The sequence below is a fragment of the Solanum verrucosum genome, unplaced genomic scaffold (genome assembly GCF_900185275.1).
Source record: "Solanum verrucosum unplaced genomic scaffold, falcon-dt-bn FXZP01000306.1, whole genome shotgun sequence".
Taxonomy (NCBI): Eukaryota; Viridiplantae; Streptophyta; class Magnoliopsida; order Solanales; family Solanaceae; genus Solanum; species Solanum verrucosum.
In genome coordinates, this window is record NW_026020398.1 from 1,714,542 (window position 1) to 1,738,051 (window position 23,510).

A 23,510-nucleotide genomic window follows, 5' to 3' on the forward strand; every position below is an offset into this window, starting at 1 on the left:
ATAAGATGACAAGGACTCGTTTGTTTGGATCCATTTTTCTGTGAAAAAAACCCTGTTTTAATGGGACCAAAACTCAGATTGATTGATTGTATTGTGGGGGGGGGGGGGGGGGTCATGAAGGGACTGTCTTTATTTTGTTCATGCAACCGTAAATTTAGACCTTTGTTTCCCTTTCTTAGACCAAAAAAATTGGAAAAAATGATACGAGGAATGATGGATAGAGTAAAATTAATGGACCACAAGTGTCATATATAAGAAAGTGTAGGGATGACAAAGTAAGAAAGTAAAATAGAGAAATCACCAACATGAGTTGTGGTGTAGTGATGAGACTGCATTACCTTTAATCAGGAATTTCAGATTCGAGATCTGAATATGAAGAAAAATGTGTTGGAAGCGCCAACCCTAAAAGAGCCCTATAATGTGCGATCTAAATTTAGTCAAGAATTTCGATATGAAAAAAATACCAAGAAAAGTAAAAATAGGAAAGGAAAGGACAGCACTCGTGTGGTAGCTAAAGATAAGTAGTGTGTGAAATGGGGTGCCTGTTTTGTACGAGTCCAACATCTGCGTAAGGAAGCAAAGGGTCTTCCCCACTTGGACCACGAGGAACCAATGGGTGTGTAGGGACATGTGACCTAGGGTTTAGTGAAAGGTGTTAAGGTCTATTCATCGAAAACGTGTGATTATATTATCAAAAAATTTCTGTGATACGATATTAAAACACTAGATAAAAAAAAAATTACATGAAGCGTAGTCAACAATCGATCTTCTAGATTTTCAAGGGCCATCGAGATCACCCCAAACACCACACAACTTACAATTATCTTATACCAGACTAATAAAAGTTACCTTTTTTTTTATAACAATAATCTTATGTTACCTTATACACTCGATACGTTATTAGTCCTCACCTAACAATTCATATATTATAACTCAATTATCCAATTATATATTTGTGTGAAACCTATATATAACTAATTAACGTTCCCCAATTTTCTTTATAACAATTTAATTAATGTCCCATATGAATATTTATATATGTAAGTATGTACCTCCAAAAACACAAACCCCATAAAAAAAACAAAGACATATACATGCAATATGCCTATACTATTACCTCGAGATTTAGAACTTTGGGACAAGGAATTCACTATCATCTTTGAACATGGGCCATGGGGTTAGGAATAGTGAGATGGTTAATATAAAATATTGGTGATAGTCTGACAACAATACATATATTCCACGTACCAAACATGATTATATAGAAATATTATACGAATGTGGAACACATAGAAAAGAATATTGTTCAAATTCATTAATTTATTCACTGAGTTGGAACTTGGATATAATCTAAACATAATTGTTGTTGGGTTATGAAGGGTGATTAGGGCGTCATGCGGAAGCTTACAATTTGCAAATTATATAGTTGATAAATCAGATAACAAAAAACTTATACTAAAATTAATCAAAATATTATTATATCAAAACTAATATAAAGAAAAACATTGAAACTTTAGAGAGAATAAATCTCCTCATAAACAAGACTCTTAAACGATTATATTGTGGATGTTATTGAAGTAATTTCCCTAGATAGTCACTCATGTTTGGGAAATTACCTACTAATATCACTTATGTTTGTTTTAGGACTACAATATCACCCAACTTTACATATTTTCCTCAAAATATACCTGACACAAAAAAAACATCATCTCTCCTAATTGGATGCCATGTCACATTATTCTTTTTTTATTAATAATATTTTTTTAAAATTTATTTAGACAACCCATATATGATACTCAGTAAAAAAAAATTACATAGCGCCAAAATTTTCTACCCTAGTTCTGGGGGATTTGGAGGCAAATCCAAATATGAATAATTGTCTATTAGTGTCGTGAATTAATAATTTAGAATTTTCAGTAGACATATATAAAAACTTCAGTTAAAAAATAATTCATCTGACTTTCGAGATTTAAATTTCTTTACCAAAATTAAAAGAGAAAATAAATAAATATATATATATATATATATATATATATATATATGTATCATTGAAAATTAAAAGGAAAAGTTTTATAGAGGGGATGAGAAAATCATTGTAGCTCTATGTGGGAGCATGGACGGAGCTAAGACTTTGATTACGAATTCGATCAAACTTAATAATTTTGATTCAAATTTCAATTTTATAATTAAAATTCATTAAATATATATAAATTATTAAATTTTTAATTTTAATATTTTGAAAAATAAAATAAAATTATGATTCGGTTATGTGATTGAGAATAAAGTGTGTCTATGTGTGTTTTATGTTTTTGTGGCATAAAGTTTGTTTTAATTAATCTGATCTGGACGTAAACATGGATAATTGTAACAGATATTAGTAAAAGAATTTCCATATAGGTGAAGACAAAAATAAAATATATATAATTTGTATTAGGTAGTTTGTTTTTATACACGTAGCATTTATAGCCGGATACTTATAAAGTCTCAATTAGGTTAATACAAAAATAATTAATTATCTTAATCCAGATAATTTTAGCAATATATTTTTTAAAAAATGGATTTGCCTCTGAATCCCTCTGAACTAGGGTTCAAAATTTTGGCGCTATGTAATTTTTTTTACTGGATATAATATATGGGTTGTCTAAATAAAATTTAAAAAATTGTTAATAATAAAAAAGGAATAATGTGACATGGCATCCCATTAGGAGAGAGATGATTTTTTTTTTGTGTCAATTATATTTTGAGGAAAATATGTAAAGTTGGATGATATTGTAGTCCTAAAACAAACATAAGTGATATTACTAGGTAATTTTCCAAACATAGGTGACTATCTAGGGAAATTACTCATGTTATTGTTATTGTGTTAGAAGAAACAAACATATATTTATAGAGTCCTAAAAATTTTTTTTACTAGAAAAGGACTAGCTACTCCAACATTTTCCTAAAAGGAAAGTATAAACCAAATATGAAAGAATATTATATTTTTCCTTTGAGAAAAAGTAAAAACATTTATGTTAATGTTTTGTCTTTTCTTTAAGGAAAAATAAATCTTAGATTATGGTAAGAAAATCAGGACAAAACCCTAACAATTGTGAGTTGTGACAAAGAGTTGCCAGACGTTAAGTTTTTTTTTTTCTTTTTAACCAATGTAAATTACCATTAACAAACAAAAAAACAAATACACCTAAAGAGCATTCAATCTCCTAATCACCCTCTAAAAGGTATTAAGAGAGTTAAGCCTCCTATAGAACTCTAATTACACAAATCTCCGCAACAACCAACAATACTTATCCGCATTTCTAGACTTTTTAACTAGCTCAAGTCTATCTACAAATTCCTTCTTAATCTTTGTTACAACTGCATCTGTATTTATAGTGATGCCTTTAAATAATTTACAGTTCCTTGCTCTCCAAACCTGCCATATCATTGCTCCGCACAATGCAACCACACGTTTAGTTAAATTTACAATAAAGATCAATGTCTGTTTTTTTAGCGACCTTTTAGTTTCAATTTTCTACGTAACATGCTTAAGATCATAAGATTAAAAGACAACTTGATACATTTGACATATCTTTAATTTAAGATTATAAAATTCAAATTCTTTTTCATAATTTCGGGTAAAACTAAAACATAACAAATAAATCAAAATGAAGAAAATATAATTATAGACTGAAACCCCACGAGTCTTTTCAAGGTGTGAGGAGAAGGACTTTTTGAGAATCCATCTAAGTTCAACATAGAGTGAATAATAGTCATAAATTTTCACCTAACGTGTTTTGTGTCCATTCATTTTTAAATCTGAAGGTCAAAATCTACTTACAATCTTACATACCAAAGTCAAATATGGTAAGTTGGACCACAACAACGTAACTTTATGAGCAGCAAAATTTGAAATATTACAACTTGTTTTTCAGGTTGATAAACAAAAGCAATAAGACAAGAGGGATGCATTTTTTTTCCTGGTCAAGTTTTAATCGAATAAGAGAAAGGCAAACTGACTGGTATGAGATGATGCAAGGAATGGCCACATCAAAGTTTATTAGGTTTGACCGTAGTATGATTTGGTGTAAATATCAAATACGATTGACGCCATTAAAAGATCATTATTTTTCCACTAAAAAATGTTTAATGGCTATTTACATATATATATTGATTAAATCGGTTACCATCCATATTTTTTCGGTGAGCGAAGCACCCCTCACTTTTAACCTGTAGGTTGTAATAAGTTCAAGTCATCAAAGGAACAAAAAGGGTGTGGAGCTCACTAGGGAGGATTGTAAAATAAAATTCTCAGTGAGCTGATTCGATAGAAACTGATTCGTGATAAAAAAAAATTTGTGTAGCTAGTAGTGTAAGTTTTTATCTTTTACCCACTCCTAAAAAACTATTTAATAGTCTTGATTTATAAAAGTATGTGTCTAAACTACTCTTAATTTTCCCTTTAACATGTAACTCATCAATATAATATGTTAATATGGAACTATTAGTGATGTTACCAATGTAACAAAAAGTAGAAGGGGTACAATTAGTCTCAAGATTCGTGTTTCCCCTTCTGACTAAACAAAAATAGATGGGACTTTTGTGTGTTTTGAATGATTTCCTCTCAGACTGCCCATTCCTATTTCACATTCAAACCACAACCCTCTTCTGAAAAAAATGGAGTTGCATGCATTATTGTGTAAATTATAGCAAGAAAAAAAAACAGGAAAATAATTTGAAGTGATAGTTATTGGACATTAATTGTTGGCATTGCCAGTGACTGATCATTCATGGAGCTATATCTTTGCCTTTTGCTTTTGTCTATTTCCTCAGTTTTGATTTATGTGGCATCATTTGAATCGATACGGTCTTTAATTCTGTGGTTATAAACATATAATAATATTTATAATGGTTAACGAAATTTGATAGATTTTCCCTCGACTCTGATTCAAGAGGGATATCATCAACCACTTTGACAGGTGATGTTTATCCGTTATGGTTATAAGATTTTTAAAATTTATAATTTGATAAATTCGTTATATCATTTGTTTGACTATAAAAAGACTTACATTAATTATTAAAATAAAAATTTAAGTTAAATATTTTTAAAGTTTCAAAATTATCGTTTTCTTGAAAATAAAAAGAAAATAGTATTACACTAAGGGGTCGTTTGGTACAAAAATAAATAATGCAGGGATTACTAATGCTGAGATTAACAATGCAAGAATTAATAGTGCAGAAATTAGTAATGCAGAGTTTATTTACCAAGTATTTGGTTCATTGGTTCCAACCCCATTTTGGAATTGGGTTAAAACTTTATAAAAAAACTCTTTCCAATTATACCCTTGAATTATTATGTAATTAGGTTAAGGTAAATAATTGCCGGACAATATTATTTTTTTATGGCCTTCTAACTAGCTATGAGAAGAACAATTGTTGTTATGTTTGCCTTTTTTTTTTAAATTAAATTATTTGAGGATAAATAATTGTCATCTTAGTAAATTGATTACTTACAAAATGTCAATTTTCAATTTAAAAAAAAAAGATAAACTATCAACTTTTAAAATTGAAAAGACGTAAACAATAGTAAAACTGAATAAATCATCTACATTTACACATAAAAATTGCAAGTTGTAGTTTTAATATGTATGCAATTTTATAAATTGTTCAAATACAAATAATTAGAAACCACACAAATATTGTTCTTTTAATTAGTGAATGTTAAGCAACTCACATTTCAAATATTGTATTAATTTGTATTAGATTTATGTAGTAACAAACAACTTTCTCTAAATAATTTGTAAGCTAATTTATTTAAATAAATTTACTAGTACAAATATAAAACATAAAATCAAAAAAATAAATAAAATAATTAAAATGATTTGAGGGATATTTTTGTCTTTACATAAACTTATCCCATGGTATTATATCCAATGTATTACTAATACCTCCAAATGGAATGTATTAGTAATACACCCTATAATACCATGTAGGAGGTATAACTAATCCATGAATTAGTTATACATAGGCCAAAATTCCTACCAAACATAGTACTAAATAATACCATACATAATACATGAATTATTTATTTTAATACGGCCTACCAAACGACCCCAAACTTAAAAGGAGGGAGTATTTACCAGAGTCTGTGACTCTGTGTTCCCAAATCCCAAGCTTGTAAAGTTGTAAACCATGTTTTAACAAAGATCTTTCTAATATTCCACAATCTTTTACTTTAAATATTTTACCTTGTATATTTGGTCAAAAGTAAAAATGAAAGGTTTAAAATCATGAAAAGTGGAAGAAAGTTAGACAAGATTGATGTGTTTTTTTTTCTTTATAAATAGTTCTTGGACCGAATGCAAAAGCATTTTTTTAGGTATTTCATGTATTTTTTTGGGAAAATTACGTACGGCAAATATGTGGTATGTATTTACAACATATTATTATAATTTCAAAAAATTATAATTTCAAGCTATAGTTAGGATTTTGGGTGTATTTGGTATGGAGTGGAAAATGTTTTCTAATTTTAGATTTCAAATAATTTTTTATCTTACCCCCAAACCATCCCCCCCTCCCCCTCCCTCTCAAACAAAAAATAAATAAAAAATTATTTCTGAAAAATGTTTTAAAGTTTAAGATTTTTCAAAATTATTTCAACACCCCAGTCAAAATTCCTTTTTTGAAAAAATATTTTTGAGAAATATTTCAAATTTTAATTTATTTTTTATTTTTACGCCAACCCCCCTATCCCCCCCCCCCCATCCAGTCCATCTCTGTCAATTTCTTTTTTATAAAAAAAATTGTTTTCTAAAAAATTTCAAATTTAATTTTTTTCAATTTTACGCCCTCCCCTACCCCTACCCCACCAGCCCCCACCTTGCCCATTCCCGTCAATTTGTTTTTTTAAAAAAACTGTTTTTGTATAATATTTCAAATTTTTTATTTTTATTTTTACGTCACCTCCTACCCAACCACCCCTTCTTCCCGCCGCCCCACCCATGCCATTTCCGTAAAAAAAAATTAAGAAAAAATTATTTTTGGGAAATATTTCAAATTTTAAAAAAAAATCATTTTTTACGCCCCCGTCAAAAAAAAAATCTAAGAAATTTTATTTTTTGGGAAATATTTTAAATTTAAATTTTTTTCATTTTTTACGCCATCCCCTTACCCTCCCTCCCCCGCCAACCCAGGCCACCCCCATAAAATTATTTTTTTAAAAAAAATATTTCAAATTTAATAAAAATTCATTTTTTATGCCATCTCTATCCCTAATTCAAATTTAATAAAAATTCAGATATCAAGGTCGAATTTTGGAATGGTCATCGGGGTCTTGTCTTAGTTTGGGTGTTGGGGTCGGGTCCTAAATCAATTATTGGGGTTGATATTTGGATCAAAAGTTATTTTCCTAAAGAAATTTTTTAATCTCAAGCAAAAAATAATAGATATTTTCTGAAAAATATTTTTCATTCAACAACCAATCATTAAAAAGATATTTTTTAGAAAAATATTTTCTATTTACCAGCCAAACATGAGAAAATAAGTTTAAAATTCACTTATTTTCCAAGAAAACACTTTCTAGAAAAATATTTTCCTTCATACCAAACACACCCTTTATTGTTATTTTCTCTCTCCTCTCTCCTTTCCTTGCCTCCTCTCTTCTCTCCCACCTTTTTCTCTCAATACAAATACAAATTATAACAATTAGTTATAGATATACAAATTATAACAATTAGTTATAGAAATACAAATGTTAACAATAAGTTATATAAATACAAATGATAATAATCAATTATACAAATATAAATAGTAAGTGTCAATCATACAAATTCTCTTCAACGATACAAAATACAAATATACATGTATTCGTTTATACAACATTAATACAAATGATAACAATCAATTATACAAATACAAATGTTGAACTTGATACAACATTGATACAATTGTATACATCAATACATATACATACTAATTATATATATACAATTATCAACAGATGTACAAATACAATAATTACATATGCATACTAGTTATATATATATAATTATCCAGTAGATATATAAATACAATTTGTATCTCTCCTCTCTCTCGCTTCCCTCCTCTTTCTCTCAATCTCACTCGCCTCTCTCCTCTTTTAATATGTAGCTACAATTCATAATGAAAATAAATTATGTGGCTATTTTGACTCATTATATTTCTGAGTCTTTGTTATTTTTGAATTATTATTTTTTTGCTCTTGATATATATAGAGAATTGATGTATTAGTCACCATCTAAATTCTAAAATTTAATTTATTTTGAGAAGTGTTTTTTAATGTGCATATTCAAAGATAGAATGATTTTTTGATAGCTAAAACTAAATTGAAGTGTCTGATTATATATTATATTTTATTTATACATGTATAATTCTAACCAACAATCAATCATTGGACAATTTTTTTCTCTTCGCATTTGTATTTTCTTGGAAAAGAATATTCTTCTTTTTGAAAACCTGTGTTGGGTGTGGTGGTGGCCATGTATAGTGATTGTAAACAATATTCAATCTTTCATTGAACATATACTAAAATGGCAGCCTTTTAAATACATAATTTTACCCACACAACTAATTTTCGGTTTCATCCTCCTTTTAAAATGTTTTTTCTTATGAGATAGTTCTAATCTTTTTTATCATCATTTTCTTGATCCATTTCGTTATGCAATTGCTTCATTTGTATAATTGGAAACAATTTACTCCCCTGTTTTTTTTAATATATTTGTTCACTTTTTTAAAATTAGATTTTATTTTTGTTTTTTCACTTTTAATATATCAAGAAAAGATAATTATTTTTTTCTCATGTTTTACCCTTAATATTAATTATTTATTGATTCCTCAAATCATTTTTCAAAAACTAATACTATAAAAAATCAATTAACATAGATAATTTAGTATAATAGTCATGTTAATTTTATTTTTTTTAATAAGTGTGTCAGGTCCAAACATGACATGTAAAAGTGAAGAGAAGAAGTAATTAACAAATCCCAGTTGTAGATCTTTCAAATAAAATCTGATTGGAATTAATTCAAATTATTTATTCTTTTTCCTTATAAACAAGAAAGAAAAGATTCTCTCAAAATAGTAAGCATTTAAAACTTTTAACCAATTTGATACATATATTTATTATACATACCTAAAATGAAATCTAATCGCAGATTTTCCAATAATCATAATATAAGGATGGATCTACATCTTTTTTTTCCTAGCACAAATTTCAAAAAATTATCAAAATTGAACAAGAACAAAAAAAAATGACCTATACACTATGGGTAACATTTTTTCTTATTCTCTTCATTTTACTTCAATACACATCTGCCGATTTAGTATCCAATGTGTGCGCCAAGACTCGAAGCATTACCTTATGTTCTCAAACTCTTTATAATTCAAGCGAGTACACCAATAACACCGATGCCAAAGGTCTAGCATATATCATGATTGGAGCGGCCCTAGATCGGGCCGCTCACAATCTTGTCTACATAAAGGGATTGATAGATAATCAAACTTCTACCAAACCAAATAATCCCAACCAATGCCTTCAAGTTTGCTATAAAGACTATAGTTTGGTAGTAAAAGCAATTATCCCAAATGCAAATCAAAGTTTGTCTGCAGGCACGACTTTCGTTGCAGCTGTTGCAATTTTGTATTCTGCTGACAAAATTTTGGATTGTCAAGATGAAGATTGTGTGAAAATGTCATCGATTTTGAACGATAAATGTAATGAGTATGCTGATTTTGCACAGCTTGTTGCAGATGTATTAAGAGTAACTCCTAAAAAAATAAATTACTAGCTTGTCCCGTTAATAATATGGTAGCTAAACAATAAAATCTATCACTATTTGTTAGTTGCGAGATATTTGTGTTGTGCATTCGTTGTTCGAGGCATGTTGCTAATTTATGATATGTTTAATCTTCAATTTATGCCAAAATATGTTATAGTTATATGCTTTTCATAGGAGAGCTTGTCCCTTCGTTTCATGTATAATAACAAATGAATTACATGTTTAAAGTGCAAAAAAAATATTACCAATAATTGATATATATAATTTTTGGGGTTAATAGGATATTATATAGAATATTATATTATATGAAAAGCATCATCAACATTGAGATTGTTATATCAAGGGGAAGGAGTTAGCCATTTAATGTTGATTTCTTTCTTGTTAATGCAGTGAATGTGTTTTTGAGTGGTATATTTAAATTCTAAAACTCTTATTATAGAGATTTCAAGGAATATAGTATATTTGGTTTTATTGAAAGTACTATTATTACCATTAAGTTAAATATACCACATGACAAAAGAGAAAAAATCAAAACAATTAAAAAAGTAATGTGAAGATTCTTTAGACTATGCAACCAATGATTCTAATGTTGAAGGATATGTAGGTTGGAAGTTGATACCCAAATCAAACCTAAATTTACTACAAAAAATTCGCCTTTTAGCCACGCGTGAAACCGTGGCTAAATGGTAGCCAAACCGTGGCTATCACATATTGGCCACGGCCACTTAGCCACGGTCAGCTGCGTGCCCAACAGGGGCGTCGCCATGAATTTTGCCACGGTTTTAGCGTCCGTGGTAACTTTCTTCTAGCCACGGTTTATATTGTGTTTAGCCACGGTCTACCCATGGGTAAATTTGCCTACAACAAATCATGACTTATCCATATATTAACCGTGGCTAATTTAGGCGTTGGTAATTTGCTCATAACTTTAATACAAAATATGAACTAGCTACGGTTCAACCGTGGCAAAAGTGAGTTTTTTTTAAAAAAAAACAATAATTTCCCTGCTATATATCCCAATATCAATACACTAATAGATAGGCATTCACAGTGATCACATAATTATCACTTGATACAATAAAATGATTTCCAAAAGATTTACTGAACCAGTATACACACAAAACTAGCTATTATAATAATGATCAAAGTTCCAACATTGTTCTACATATAGTCACAAAAGATAAGATCTTCAAACCTTGAATATTCATACAAAATACCACAAATACTAGAGTAATGGAAATACTAAAAGTTAAATGAAACACCATATATATAGTTTGTCTTAAAATATACTAAAGGCTAAGAAGATTAGTTGAAAGTAGGCAACTCACTACCAAACTTAGCTTGTAAAAGCTTATGAAGAGTTGCCAACTGATCCTCATTTTGCACAAGTCGATTCTTAGTTTCCTCGAGCGTTTATTTGGTCGCCTCAAGCTGTTTTTTTGTCTCTTTATATACCTTTTCTTTCAAGGTTTCTACATGTTTCTCTAGGTCTCTAACACGTTGATGAGACATACTACTAGAGCTACCAAGATTCACATGACTAATTGAATGCGAGGCATTCCAAAAGCATTTGAAGGGCAAACATTACCACCTAAACCATGCACTCGATCAGAATGCTCAACTCCATACACTTTTCCAACGGCATCATTAGAATGAGCTAGTATCTTCATAGGAACACCTGAACTGGCAGCAAGTTCCTGATCTTTAGGTAGTTGCTCCGATATCTTATCCTACAAGAAAAGATATTTTCACAATACTATAGGCAAATAGAACACACCCCAAAGCACTACTACTAACAAAAGTTAACATAATTTGTACAAAAAAAATATTAACAAAAGTATTACTACAAGACATCAACTATTTTGACTAAAACTTAAACAAAAACCACTTTCTAATGTGTAATGAGAGAACCCAATACAAATTATCACAATTTCAAAGTTATTTGACGAGGAAAGATGAAGAGCATCCTAGGCAGACACATTTGTAGCACAAAGGCAGCTGCTACATTAGTTATTTTTTATTTTTATTCTTTGGTAGCTAGTTGAGTCTTATGCTAGGCTATAGACCAAAGAAAAAAGACAAGAATAAATCAACACCATAATTGAAATTTGAAAATGGACAGGTATATAAATCTTACAGCTAAAATCTCATTCACATAATTACCATCCTTCTTCAGTAAAATTGACAAAATAACCTCACTCCGACACACAAGTCTTTTCAATTTTTACTCCTGTCATTAATCAAGTATATATAAATAAAAAATAAACATGAAACACATTTCACTTGATACAATAAAATGATTTCCAAATAGAATTCAAGGTTAAGAAACATACCATTTGACGACCTCTCCTTGCATTGCTTTTGCTACCACCGGCATGCGAGACTTTAAGTTTCTTTCTATTTTTTACATTTTGTGCACTTTATTTCTGTAATTATCAAACATAAATTTAATTACATGTAATAGAAGGGCACAATTTCACAAGATGTAGGACACAAGTTCTTAAAGCTATATAAATCGTTTATCACAGCCAACACCAACAATATTACTTAATGAAAGCAAACAAAAATCAATCTTAAATTTTCAGACTCACAATGGTCTTTATAACATGTTCATTTAGATTGCTCAACAATCATACAACTATATCCTATTTCATAATTGTTGGCATCTTAAAAGGAGTATCTACTTCCACACAAAGGATGCAATATAAAATTTAAAAGGAAGATATCGGAGCGAGAAAAGAGTTTAAGCTCTAATGATGTTGAAGGGAGAGAGCAAAAACAGACATTGCAAAGCCGAAACAAGAACTTACCAACATATTTGAAGCATTCATTGACATCACATAAGTTTCTTATAAGTAACTAGTAATTTTCAGCCCTTTTTGTCTCTACAAATTTAGCATATAAGTTATAACTTCTAATTCTTATTGTATTTATAGTTGAAGGCATATTTAAATGTACAAAATGAGTTATATTGTGTATGTACAGAACTTAGGAGTTAGAAAGTTTCATATTTCTTCCTTTCCATACTTTTCTGAAGTAAAGTTGTTATGTAGCAAGAGTCCAATGGAGTAGCAGGGTGAATTACGATGGATTGAAAACTAATGCAAAGAAAATGTTTCATGGGATGCTATTTACAGAATGACACTTACAAGGATAATTTAACACTTGTGGCAGATGTTTAACTGAGGATATTCCAAAGCCAAGAAGAATAGATGAAGTCCTGATCAAAATGATCCTTCAAAAAGTTTATTTGAGAGCCAATTTGAGACCTTAGTCGGCTAGAAAACTAAGAGAACTGAATGTATACCCAACGTAAACTGTGTTGAAATTGTTTTTTTTTCTAAGAGTCTACATATGCAAGCCTAGAGATTTCGAATGAATATCGAACCTAGTTCTTCTGTTTTTTATTTTTACCTTGAGTTGTAAAGTCCATTTTGGTTATTAATAAAAATTATTTACCCAAAAAATAAGAGAAAGAAAGAATCAAATTATGAACAACAATTACCTTCATCTTATCCTTATTACAGTGATGCACAAAGGCAATCCAATCAATAGAATCCACATTTTCGGGAGGCTTAGCAAGTAGCTCTTCTTTACTTTTGTTGGGGTAGAAGTTATTACATCGTAACTTATATTTAAGGGCCCTCCACCTTTCGCGTAAAGATTGCATCACCCATTTAAATCCAATCTCATAATCAAACTCAAAATTCTCCTTCATATATGTTTGTATTCATAAATCAGTACCTATTGAAAAAGATAACATTATTTGAATGGCAATAAAGTTAGCTAGTTACCTCAATAAGTTGCCATTGTCGTTTTGTTTTTTCATGTGGCATCCTATCCCATCACTCAACTAATATGGGACAAAATACAAACATTTGAGAAAGTTTGCCAAGAAATCTCACAAGCAAATTTGAACCATTGTCACTTCCTTTTCCATCACCATTTAGTTCCACCATGATTTTTTAATTTTTTTCAAAGTTTCAAACTCGATTTGATTGCATCTTTTGAGTAGTAACTTCTCCGGTTGAAGTATCTATCATTTTAACAAGCCATTAACAGAAATGAAAAGTAATGATAACAACAAACTAATAATAAAGAATACAAAGCAACAATCAACTCTAATATGAAATTACTTCTAACCTCTAATGTGGACAAGTAACGACTCATTTTTCACCTGTGAGCTGGCTCCAACAAAACTTGAAGAAGAAATTAAATTTCCATTACCGAGAGTAGGAGTTGTGATATTCTCATTCACAATTTGGTCATCTAGTTGATCAAAATTTAGGGAAATTGTGCTATTGTTGTCAGCTTGTCGTCCTCGTAGGCTTTCTAACAATGATTATGCTCTTACAACTAGAAAACCCAATAAAACTTAAAACAAGTAGTAACGTATTTGATCCCAGATAGGCACTGCTCTTTAATTTTTCAAATGTTGAACTTAAATTCATGTTCCTTATACAGAAACAAACGATAACTAGAACATGGGTAGAAATGCACAGAACAAAACAAAAGGAGATCTAATCTTGCAAAATTTCACACCTCTCAAGATTTATATATAAGTTTATAGGTTATCGATTTATGATAATAATTCCTCCAATGTATAATCTTATCTACAAAATTCGTGGGGAAAATATATCCATCAATCTTTCCAGAGGTGTGAGCATGATTTTTCCAACATAAATAAAGTAGGATGTATAACCTACCACTAAAATTTCTATTCTTTACAACATGAAAACCCAATAAAAACACATCAAATTGCAGATTTCAAAAGCTCATAACTTCAATAAACAAAAACTTTATCCAAAACCCTACATTCAATTTGAGTTTAAATACACTAGATTCCAAAGATTTGTTACTTGAACGAAGAAAACTTACCACATTACACAACTATTTGAAGCGGCTTTTGACAGAAATCGATTTTGAAGAAGAGAGTCGAATTTTGGGCAGAAATCGATTTAGATTTTGGGGGTTGGTTTTGGGTGAAGTGAGAGAAAAGAGAGTGAGTAGAGGGAAATAATAGAAAAGGAGGCAAATGAAAAAATAAAGAAAGGGAATGAAATTTTACCCGGCTATTTTAGCCACAGATGTTTAGCCACAGTTCGTACTATGTAGAGAATTTTTTATTTTTTAGCTAATTTTGCCACAGTTTTTGCGACCGTGGCTAATAAACCGTGGCTAAAAGGCGATTTTTTGGTAGTGATTTCACCGCTATGAAGCAAATCATAAAAAGGTATATTGGATAGTTTAATTGGCATATTTATGATTTTAATTTCTTGTTAAAAATTATATTTTAATATGTTTAGTTGCGGTCTGACATATATATGTTAGTTTTGGACTTGAAGAGCTATTTGGGGGAAAATAGAAAGAAAAAATAAAGTAGATAAAGAAGTGAATATTTATGTGAGTGCTTTGTTTGGAGAGTATTTAAAAAAAATATTCAAGATATTCTCAATCATCTCCACCTAGATCTACTTCAATCATCTCCACCTAGATCTACTTCATCTCATGATATATCTGATACATCTAGTTCTCAAAGTGTGAGAACAAAATCTTTGATAACTAAGTTTCACTTGAAGAAACAAAAGAAATATTGTGGAAATGGAAGTCAGAGTTGGAGAGATACATTAATTTATAGTATGGTATCGAAATGTGCTTTTAATAATGATGGTCGTATTCTCGATCGATTTAGAAGCTATTTGACTCCTAAATGAGTGCAATTTGTGCTATAGATTGACTTAGAAAAGAAACTCATTCTATTGGTGTGAAAGAAAGTTTGGAATATCTTGAGAAACTTGAAGTTTGTAAGATTTAATACTTGTTGTATATTTTAGTGTAAAACTAATTTACTTATTTATGTCGTTTGTGTTTTACTCCCTCCATTTCATATTAATTGAATTTTTGAGGCATTTTACATTTTTTCAAATTAACTTAATTGTTCAATCTTCAAGACTATTTTTAAAATATTCTTCCAATTTTACCCTTCATTTGGATTTTCAATGTGATGACTTCAATAAATTTGACAATAATTGATAAGGGTAAAAATGGAAAACTATGTTCAATTTATATTTTAATCTACTTTTCTTAAAGAGTGTGAAACACCTAAAAAATTCAATTAATATGGAATAGAGAGAGTAATGCCTAATGGTGATTAATCTGGAATAGAGGGAGTAATGCCTAATGGTGAATTTCAATTTTTAATATTTTATTTGGTTTTGAACATATGATATATATTAAATTTTAAATTTTAATTTGATCTTTTTATTAGGTTTAGCTGTTCAAGTCAATGGTAACAAAATTGGCAAAGTGTTCAAGTTGATCTTTCGATTAAGTTCAACCGGTCAAGTTCAATGGTAGCAAAATTGTCAAAGTGTTGTTTCGGGTGAGGATGACTCATGTATAAATTTATATTTTGAATTTGATGACTTGTAATTGCTACGTATTATTTTTTATTGGGAAAAGGGTCAAAATGTCCTTAAACTGTATAGTTACTAAATGAGTCAAAAATGTTTTTTTCAATAAATATTTTACTTTTTTAAACACATCCGAATTAATATAAAACATTGTTCTTATTTTTATTTTTATTTTAAATCACTTTAACAAATAAAAATGTAAGGAATTTTTTTTTCTTTTTAATATCATTTTATCAATTAAAATAGTATAACTTTATGTACCTTTGGACAAATAATATATGTCATATATAAGATTATAGTATATCGATAATTAATTTATCCTTATATTACAATAAGGAGTAATTATATTATAAAATAAGAGATACTTTCATTTTTTTTCTAAATTGAAGATAAACATTTGCTAATTTTAAAAAATATTTTTTTAAAAATATGTTAAAATAAAATAAATAATATATTTATTTAGAAAATGAGCATTTTAAGGTATTTTTGGATCAAAATATTAATACAAAAACATTTTTGGATCAAATTACAAACGGATGACATTTTTAATCCTTTCACATAGTTTAAGCACCAAACTACAAAATGACATTTTTAATCCTTTTACATAATTTAAGCGCATTTTTTATCCTTAATCCTTTTTTTATTTTGAAGTTGAATATTAACACATTTGTGAAGTTTTTGATGCGCCAAAAAAAAAATAGTTAACATAAACATAATTTAAAAATAAATATAGCTTATAAAGTAGTGAATTTTCATCAAATTTTATTAAAGAAAAGAGCAATATAAAAAAATAGTCAAGCATTCATGTTAAATTAAAAAAAAATTACTGACTTTGAAAAATAAAAAAAGCCCGCAAAAATAAAAATTCGATGGTGATTGAAAAGTTAGAATATGAACATTCATCATAAAATTAATGAAAAATATAGGTGTAGAGGCATCTAAATGCACAATGCATCTGAGAAATTGAATGATAGTGCCATAATCTCCGCCCCAAATTTCATTATCGGCAACGTACAGCGCTGATTACACTATCAACAAAGCGCATCAGAGACTCTAATTTATTGCCTTTTTCATCATAATTAAACAAAAATAATGATGTTTTCAGCAGTTGTTAATTCTAAGAAAGAGGCATCAGAGAATTGTATTTGAATCAACAAGTTTAATATATAAACTTTCAAAGTTTGATGGTATAATTATTCATCATCACAGCCTCAAATATACTAGATTTAGAGATTCAAAATCAGATCAGAAAAAACGCAAAATATAACTAATCGAAATGATCCTACTACAATCATAAAAGAAAAGAAAAAAATAATATGAATTCAGTAACTCAGAGTTTTCGCTAAACGGAGGCGGCAATGGAGTTTGAAAGAAAAAATAGAGGTAGCGGAATATATATATACAGTGTGAGCGCGGCTAATCGGCTCAGAAAAACCCTAATCTGGATTTAGTGGAAAGTACCAGAATGCCCTCGACTGATTGAGGGATAGGAAAAGACGAAAATAGCCTCAGTCAAATGGAAATTAGTTGAGGGCTTTAAGCAACCAATGAGGGGTCTTGGTTCGAGTTTTCTTGTGTACGGAGTCGAAAAGTTATATTGTAATTTGTATATACAAGTAGAATGATAAATAAAGTGTTCGTGTGTTCAAATCTCATTAGTAACAGCAACTCTTATTTTCACTTCTTAAAAAGAGCACTGGACACCCTTCGTTGTGGCTCCGTCACGGGGAAGAACACAAAGTTGACTGGAAACAACCACTAATATTTGTATTTGAATAGTCTAGCTACGTCACACTCCTTCAATACTGCCCTTCCCCTGATCATGCTTTGTGCACTGGACTGCCTTTCGTCAATACCTTCTTCATCTAGTATAGAATAGCTATCTCATAGGGACAGAAATAATATAAACAGGATCAATTTCTCTATGGCTTAATATGATCTAACTAGACCATTAATTTGTTGCATGATGAAAATATAATTAGAAATGACTATTCAAGATAATATAATGAGAAACATGTGCTGGTGTGAGATAGCAGGACCCATAAAATTAATCGAAATACTTCTAAGCTAACCTAGACATCACGAGATTTTAAAAAAAAGATAGTTGAGCTCTTGGATTTATTTCTTTCATGATCAAAATCACACTGTACCTACACACGAAAATCAACATCTTGAAGCTCTACAGGTAATGTAACATATCCATCTTTAATAGCCATTAAATCACTTGAATTCCCTTTCAAATAATCCTCCAAGAAAGCAACCACAATTCCTCCAACAAACCTCCTCATAGGCTCTCTAGATTTACCATTCTTGCACAAACAATAAGTTGCCTTACCTCTAACTCCTTTCGTTTCATCGTCTAGCATATCAACATGTCCATAATCCTTTGCTACAACATAACACACTGGCCTACAACATTCATTGTAGAAATCGCGATGATTTACTCCATTCGGAGCACAAGCAGGAAACAGAGGATTCCTTTTTACTTCTCCTAGACCCGAGCCAATTACCAAAACCGCCATATCTAGATTGAAAGACTGAGGAATGTATGTGAGGACGGGTGGCATGGTCTGGATTCCTTTATCCAAACCATCAACAGGATCAATGCCTATCAATGCTGAGAAATATAAATTAGTAGTAACATTAGCAACTTTACCAAGAGCTAGTCCAAATGCAGCTTTCCCCCCGCGACTATGGCCAGCTAACGCGAGCTTTTTCAAGTTTGGCTCAACTTGAGAGGGAAGATAATGATGTAATCCTTCAGGTAACCAGTTTGTGATTTCAGCAGTAGATTTTATTTCCTTAGTTGTATCTGCTCCTTCCACCAAATACAACTAGTAATGTATGCAAATGAAATATCAAAATGAGAGCAAAGAATCAGAATCACATGCATATTACAAATAAGTTTAACAACTTCTATACATCCATAGTGTAAAAAGCTTTTACATTATCAAATCGCCAAAAATGTAACTACAAGTAATTGTCTGCAATAAGCAAAACTAATCAGCTGGAAAATAAGACAGACAATCTGTTACAACAAGTTATCATCTTTCCAAATCAAACTAGTGTTTCATATTGCATAACAGCATTGAGTATCCATCAACAACTAATATATATTTTTCGTCTCTCGATTACATTTTTTTACGGAGAGAATTGCAACTGTATCACATGATTTGTCAAGCAATGCTATCTGAAGAACTAGCATCAAATTATCAGGAAATTAGTGGCAAAGGAAGAGGAATTAATATCCCAAATTATTAAGAAACAGAATTATCTGATACTTTTATCAGTAGATACCACTAAAATTGGTTCCACAATTATCCACACATACAAAAAAAAAATCCCAAATTATTAAGAATTCTTTCCGACTGTCCAAGCATTGTTGGACAGAGATATCTGATATCATTGATTGTAGGTACCAATGAAATTAGTCTGAGGTGCAAGTTAGCTCAGACTCCACGGTTATCCAAAAAAGAAGAAGAGAATATCTCTAATTATTCAGAATTATAATTCTTGTAGAACATCAATGAAATGACAACAAAAATGTGAGAGAAAATAACAAACCTGAGGAGCAACAACAATGAAGCCATGAGAAGAGATATGTTGGATAAGCTGAGAGTAAAAGTAATTGTAAAGAAGGTAACCATGAAGGAATAAAATTACTGGAAAATTTCCTCCTTGTAATGGAGTAGAAATCAAGAGTGGCTTTGGAGGAGGAGGAGGAAAAGGAGAATTAATGTATGATTGTGGCTCAATATTCAACAACTTAGTTGAATAATTTCCAATGTCAAAAATTGTTGTGGATGTAGTAGGGGAAGAAGAGTAAGTTATCACCATGGATGAATTTGTTGTTATGTTTTTTTGTGTGTATTTTAGGATCTAAAATCTACTACTTATGTTATTTTCTTGATAGCTTTGATATAAAGTTGATTATTTTGGCCCTTGTTTTGCTCCCACCTTATTAGTCATGTGTTCCCATAGTTTTTTGTGTTCTTTTTTTGTACTTGGGGGAGTTGAAACAATGGGTACTAGAGTTAACTAAATATTTACCATAATTAAATTTGGTAACTAATGTTTGACCAATATAATTTGTTATTGATTGGCAAACATTAAATATATAATCCAGATATATGTGAGTCTACTTGGATACAATGTATTTGAAAAAAATTATATTTAATTTTGACCCCATGTATAGACAAGTAATTTTTGATCGAACATAAGGTTTTACACCATTTTTATTCGTTAAATATTTCTCCTAGGTCTACATTAAAGATTGTACTTTTTATTGTATTTTAGTAAGTTTATTTTAAAAGATTTGAAAACTACAAAAAAATATATGTTTTCTTTTAATTTAGATTCTAATAAATAAGCTAGTATTTCTTAATTATATTTTTAAACTAACTATTTGACTTTTTTTATATTTTATTAATTCAAAATAATTAATTAATATTTTTATTATTATGGATTTTTATAATATATATCTAATCTAAAAAAAAAAAACCTAAACTACCCACACTACCCCACTACACCTACCCAGGGGCGGAGCTAGCATAGAGTTAGAGGGTTCATCCGAACCCTCTTTGGCGGAAAATATTACTATTTATACATGGTTAACATTAGTTTTTATGTATATATAGTAGATGTCAAACCCCCTTCGATTAGTCGTGGTGTACTTCTTCAGATTTTGATCCCCTTATTAAAAATCCTAGCTCCGCCACTACACCTACCCTCACCCCACTTACTTCTCCACTACCCCACACACCCCACTCCACTCACCACTCCCTATCAACATACATACACACAACACAGCAACACACCCCTATTAGTACAACCAACACACATCAACACGAAAAAGAAGAAAAAAAGAAAAATAGATACTACAATAGCAATACACAGACGTACAAAAACACCACCTGGACAGGGACAAGAAAAAGAAAAAGCATTCTCATCTTATATCTTTTTCCACTCACAAACAAATATTGAGTTTGAGATTTGTTTTTGTGGTTTCGAGTTCGTGGTTTTTTATTGGGATTATTTTCTTTTCGTGGATTGATTTTCACAAAAGGTATTATTTAATTTTAATTGTATAGTTTCATTTTCATGACCATATAATACTTGATTCCAATGTTATGAAGTTGCTTAAATTTTATGTGTGTTTAATTTTGACACTAATATTGAAACCTTTTCTATTTGTTTTATTCTGCGTTACCTTTCATTTGTATCGTAGGTTACTATCAATTAAGTACCTCTTGTATAAAACCAAAATTAACCCCCTTGCCTGAAAGAATTATATTCTAATAGTTTGTTTAGTCAAATTAACTAAAATTAAAGATGTTTATTTTAGAAAAATTAAGAGATGAAGAGTTATACTCCTTTTTATTTTTTTTATTTTTTAATGTCTTTTGTCAAAACTTGTAAGTATACTTAACATGTAAATGCATCTATATGAATTTGAATATGAAATAACTTTTATTTGTTTAAGATTTTAGACTTTTTATTATTTTAATAGTTCATGAATATCAATAGTAAAAAAGTAATTTAATCACTAATAATGCGTTTAAGCTTTTTAAAAATAGATCAATATTAGGATGTATGACCCGTTAAAATATTTGTTTGGATTAAGAATGTGTTTACACATCTTTTTTTGAGACATTAAAAGAAACTCAAGGATGCGGTGACACACTTTGTCCAATAATACAATTAACTTTCATTAATTTAAATTAGACTTCTAGACAAAAATTATTAAGTGCGATGCAAAAAAGACAGTTATGCCTCTAAATGTCAAGACCAAAAATGCAGTTACGCATCTAGACTGAGACCTATAAAAGTTCAACAGTAAAAAATGTGAGCAAATCATGGCCAGTAGTAATATATCCAAAAAAATAATTTAAGTCAAGTATAAGTTGATAAAAGCGAGTAAGCGACCATGCTAGAACCATGAGACTCGAGGGATGCCTAATACCTTCCCCTCGGTCAACAGAATTCCTTATCCGAATTTCTAGTACGCAGACCATAATAAAGAGTCATTTCCTTTTGATTAGGGATTAAAACTAAAAGGTAACTTGGAACACCATAACTCAATTCCAAGTGGCGACTCTGAAAAAAAATAAAATAATTTCTAATCAATACTGTCAATTAAATTGGAAAAACCCTTTCGTCGTCCGAAAAAGGGGTGTGACACCATGTATCTAGATGCATCAAATTCTAATAAAATTCATAATATTACAAACTAACATATATCAAAGTAATTAACTCCTAAACTAGTGAGATTTCTATTAGTTACCCTTATAAATTCTAACACTAATCTTTAACCAATTTGTAAGTTTGATGTTTACTCAGAACTGCAAAACCATCAAGCGGATGACCCAATTTGTTGGGCCCTTCCCGTATATGTGGGCTCAATGTATTTGGGCCTAATGGGCAGTCAGGACTATTATAGAGAAAAATTCACCAATAACAAACATAACAAACAAAATAAGGCTCTATAGTTATAGTTTTGACTTTTGATAATTGCACTTTATAGCTATAGTTTCGTTTACTATGGAGGTTGCGATTTGTATATTTCGCTTGCGAATATACAAATAGGATAAGTATATGTAAATTATGTATTTATACATTAAATTTTTTTCCAGAACTCCATTTGTATATTTTTCTTGCCAATACACAAAAAGGATAATTTATTATGAATTTTTCATAAATCATATACAAATAGGTAGGGTAAGCATATAAAGTTTCTGAATTTATACAATCATGAACCGAATTATACAAATTCTGAATTTATATAAATCAAGCGAATTATACAAATCAAGCGAATAACAAGAATTAAGAAAATTGTAGCCGTGAATTCCAATTTTCATAAACTATTACTATAGTATCTAATATAGGCTAAATATTTACTACTCTACATAATTTTCCTATTTCATTAGTATTTTCATAATGAGGTGATAAAGATTTGTTAAAAACACCTAAATTTGAAGGTATACTAAATTTAAGAAAGATTGAGATTGATTTCGAGTGAAAAAAATTTATAGCTGAAATCAACGTAGCAAAACTCAAGTATTTATATTGCGAATATGAGTAAATATATGTAACACAATTTTTATAAATAAATATACATGATATATAAAAGATACATTAATATACATGGATGATTTATACGGATATAATCCAATCGAAACGAAGCACAATTGGTTAAAGATAATAGATAACAACCATTCAATATTTTCATTATTATTAGAACACAAAATTTGAAAATTTGAACGTAGTATCTTCCGTGTTACCGCCAACCGCAGAATAATCATAT

At 29.7% G+C, this 23,510-nt stretch overlaps 1 protein-coding gene and 1 non-coding gene across 2 annotated transcripts; both read right to left on the bottom strand.

Annotated features, from left to right (window-relative positions):
* Positions 1-17,333: 17,333 nt before the first annotated feature.
* LOC125839687 (small nucleolar RNA snoR116) lies at positions 17,334-17,419 on the bottom strand. Its single transcript, XR_007443698.1, has one exon. It is a non-coding gene; the product is annotated as a small nucleolar RNA snoR116 (small nucleolar RNA).
* Positions 17,420-18,357: 938 nt separating this feature from the next.
* On the bottom strand, positions 18,358-20,044 carry LOC125839532 (chlorophyllase-2-like). The gene is made up of 2 exons (XM_049518520.1): positions 19,772-20,044; positions 18,358-19,041 (listed from the first exon to the last, which is right to left on the bottom strand). The coding sequence occupies exons 1-2, from the start codon at positions 20,042-20,044 to the stop codon at positions 18,358-18,360; spliced, it is 957 nt and encodes a 318-aa protein (XP_049374477.1).
* Positions 20,045-23,510: the final 3,466 nt, after the last annotated feature.

What these genes read in the sequence shown, in the direction of transcription:
- LOC125839532 (XM_049518520.1), bottom strand. Translation starts at nt 20,044, where the DNA reads ATGGTGATAACTTACTCTTCTTCCCCTACTACATCCACAACAATTTTT. An exon ending in TCATTGTTGTTGCTCCTCAG is followed by an intron (nt 19,042 to 19,771) that starts GTTTGTTATTTT and finishes ATACATTACTAG; the next exon opens with TTGTATTTGGTGGAAGGAGC.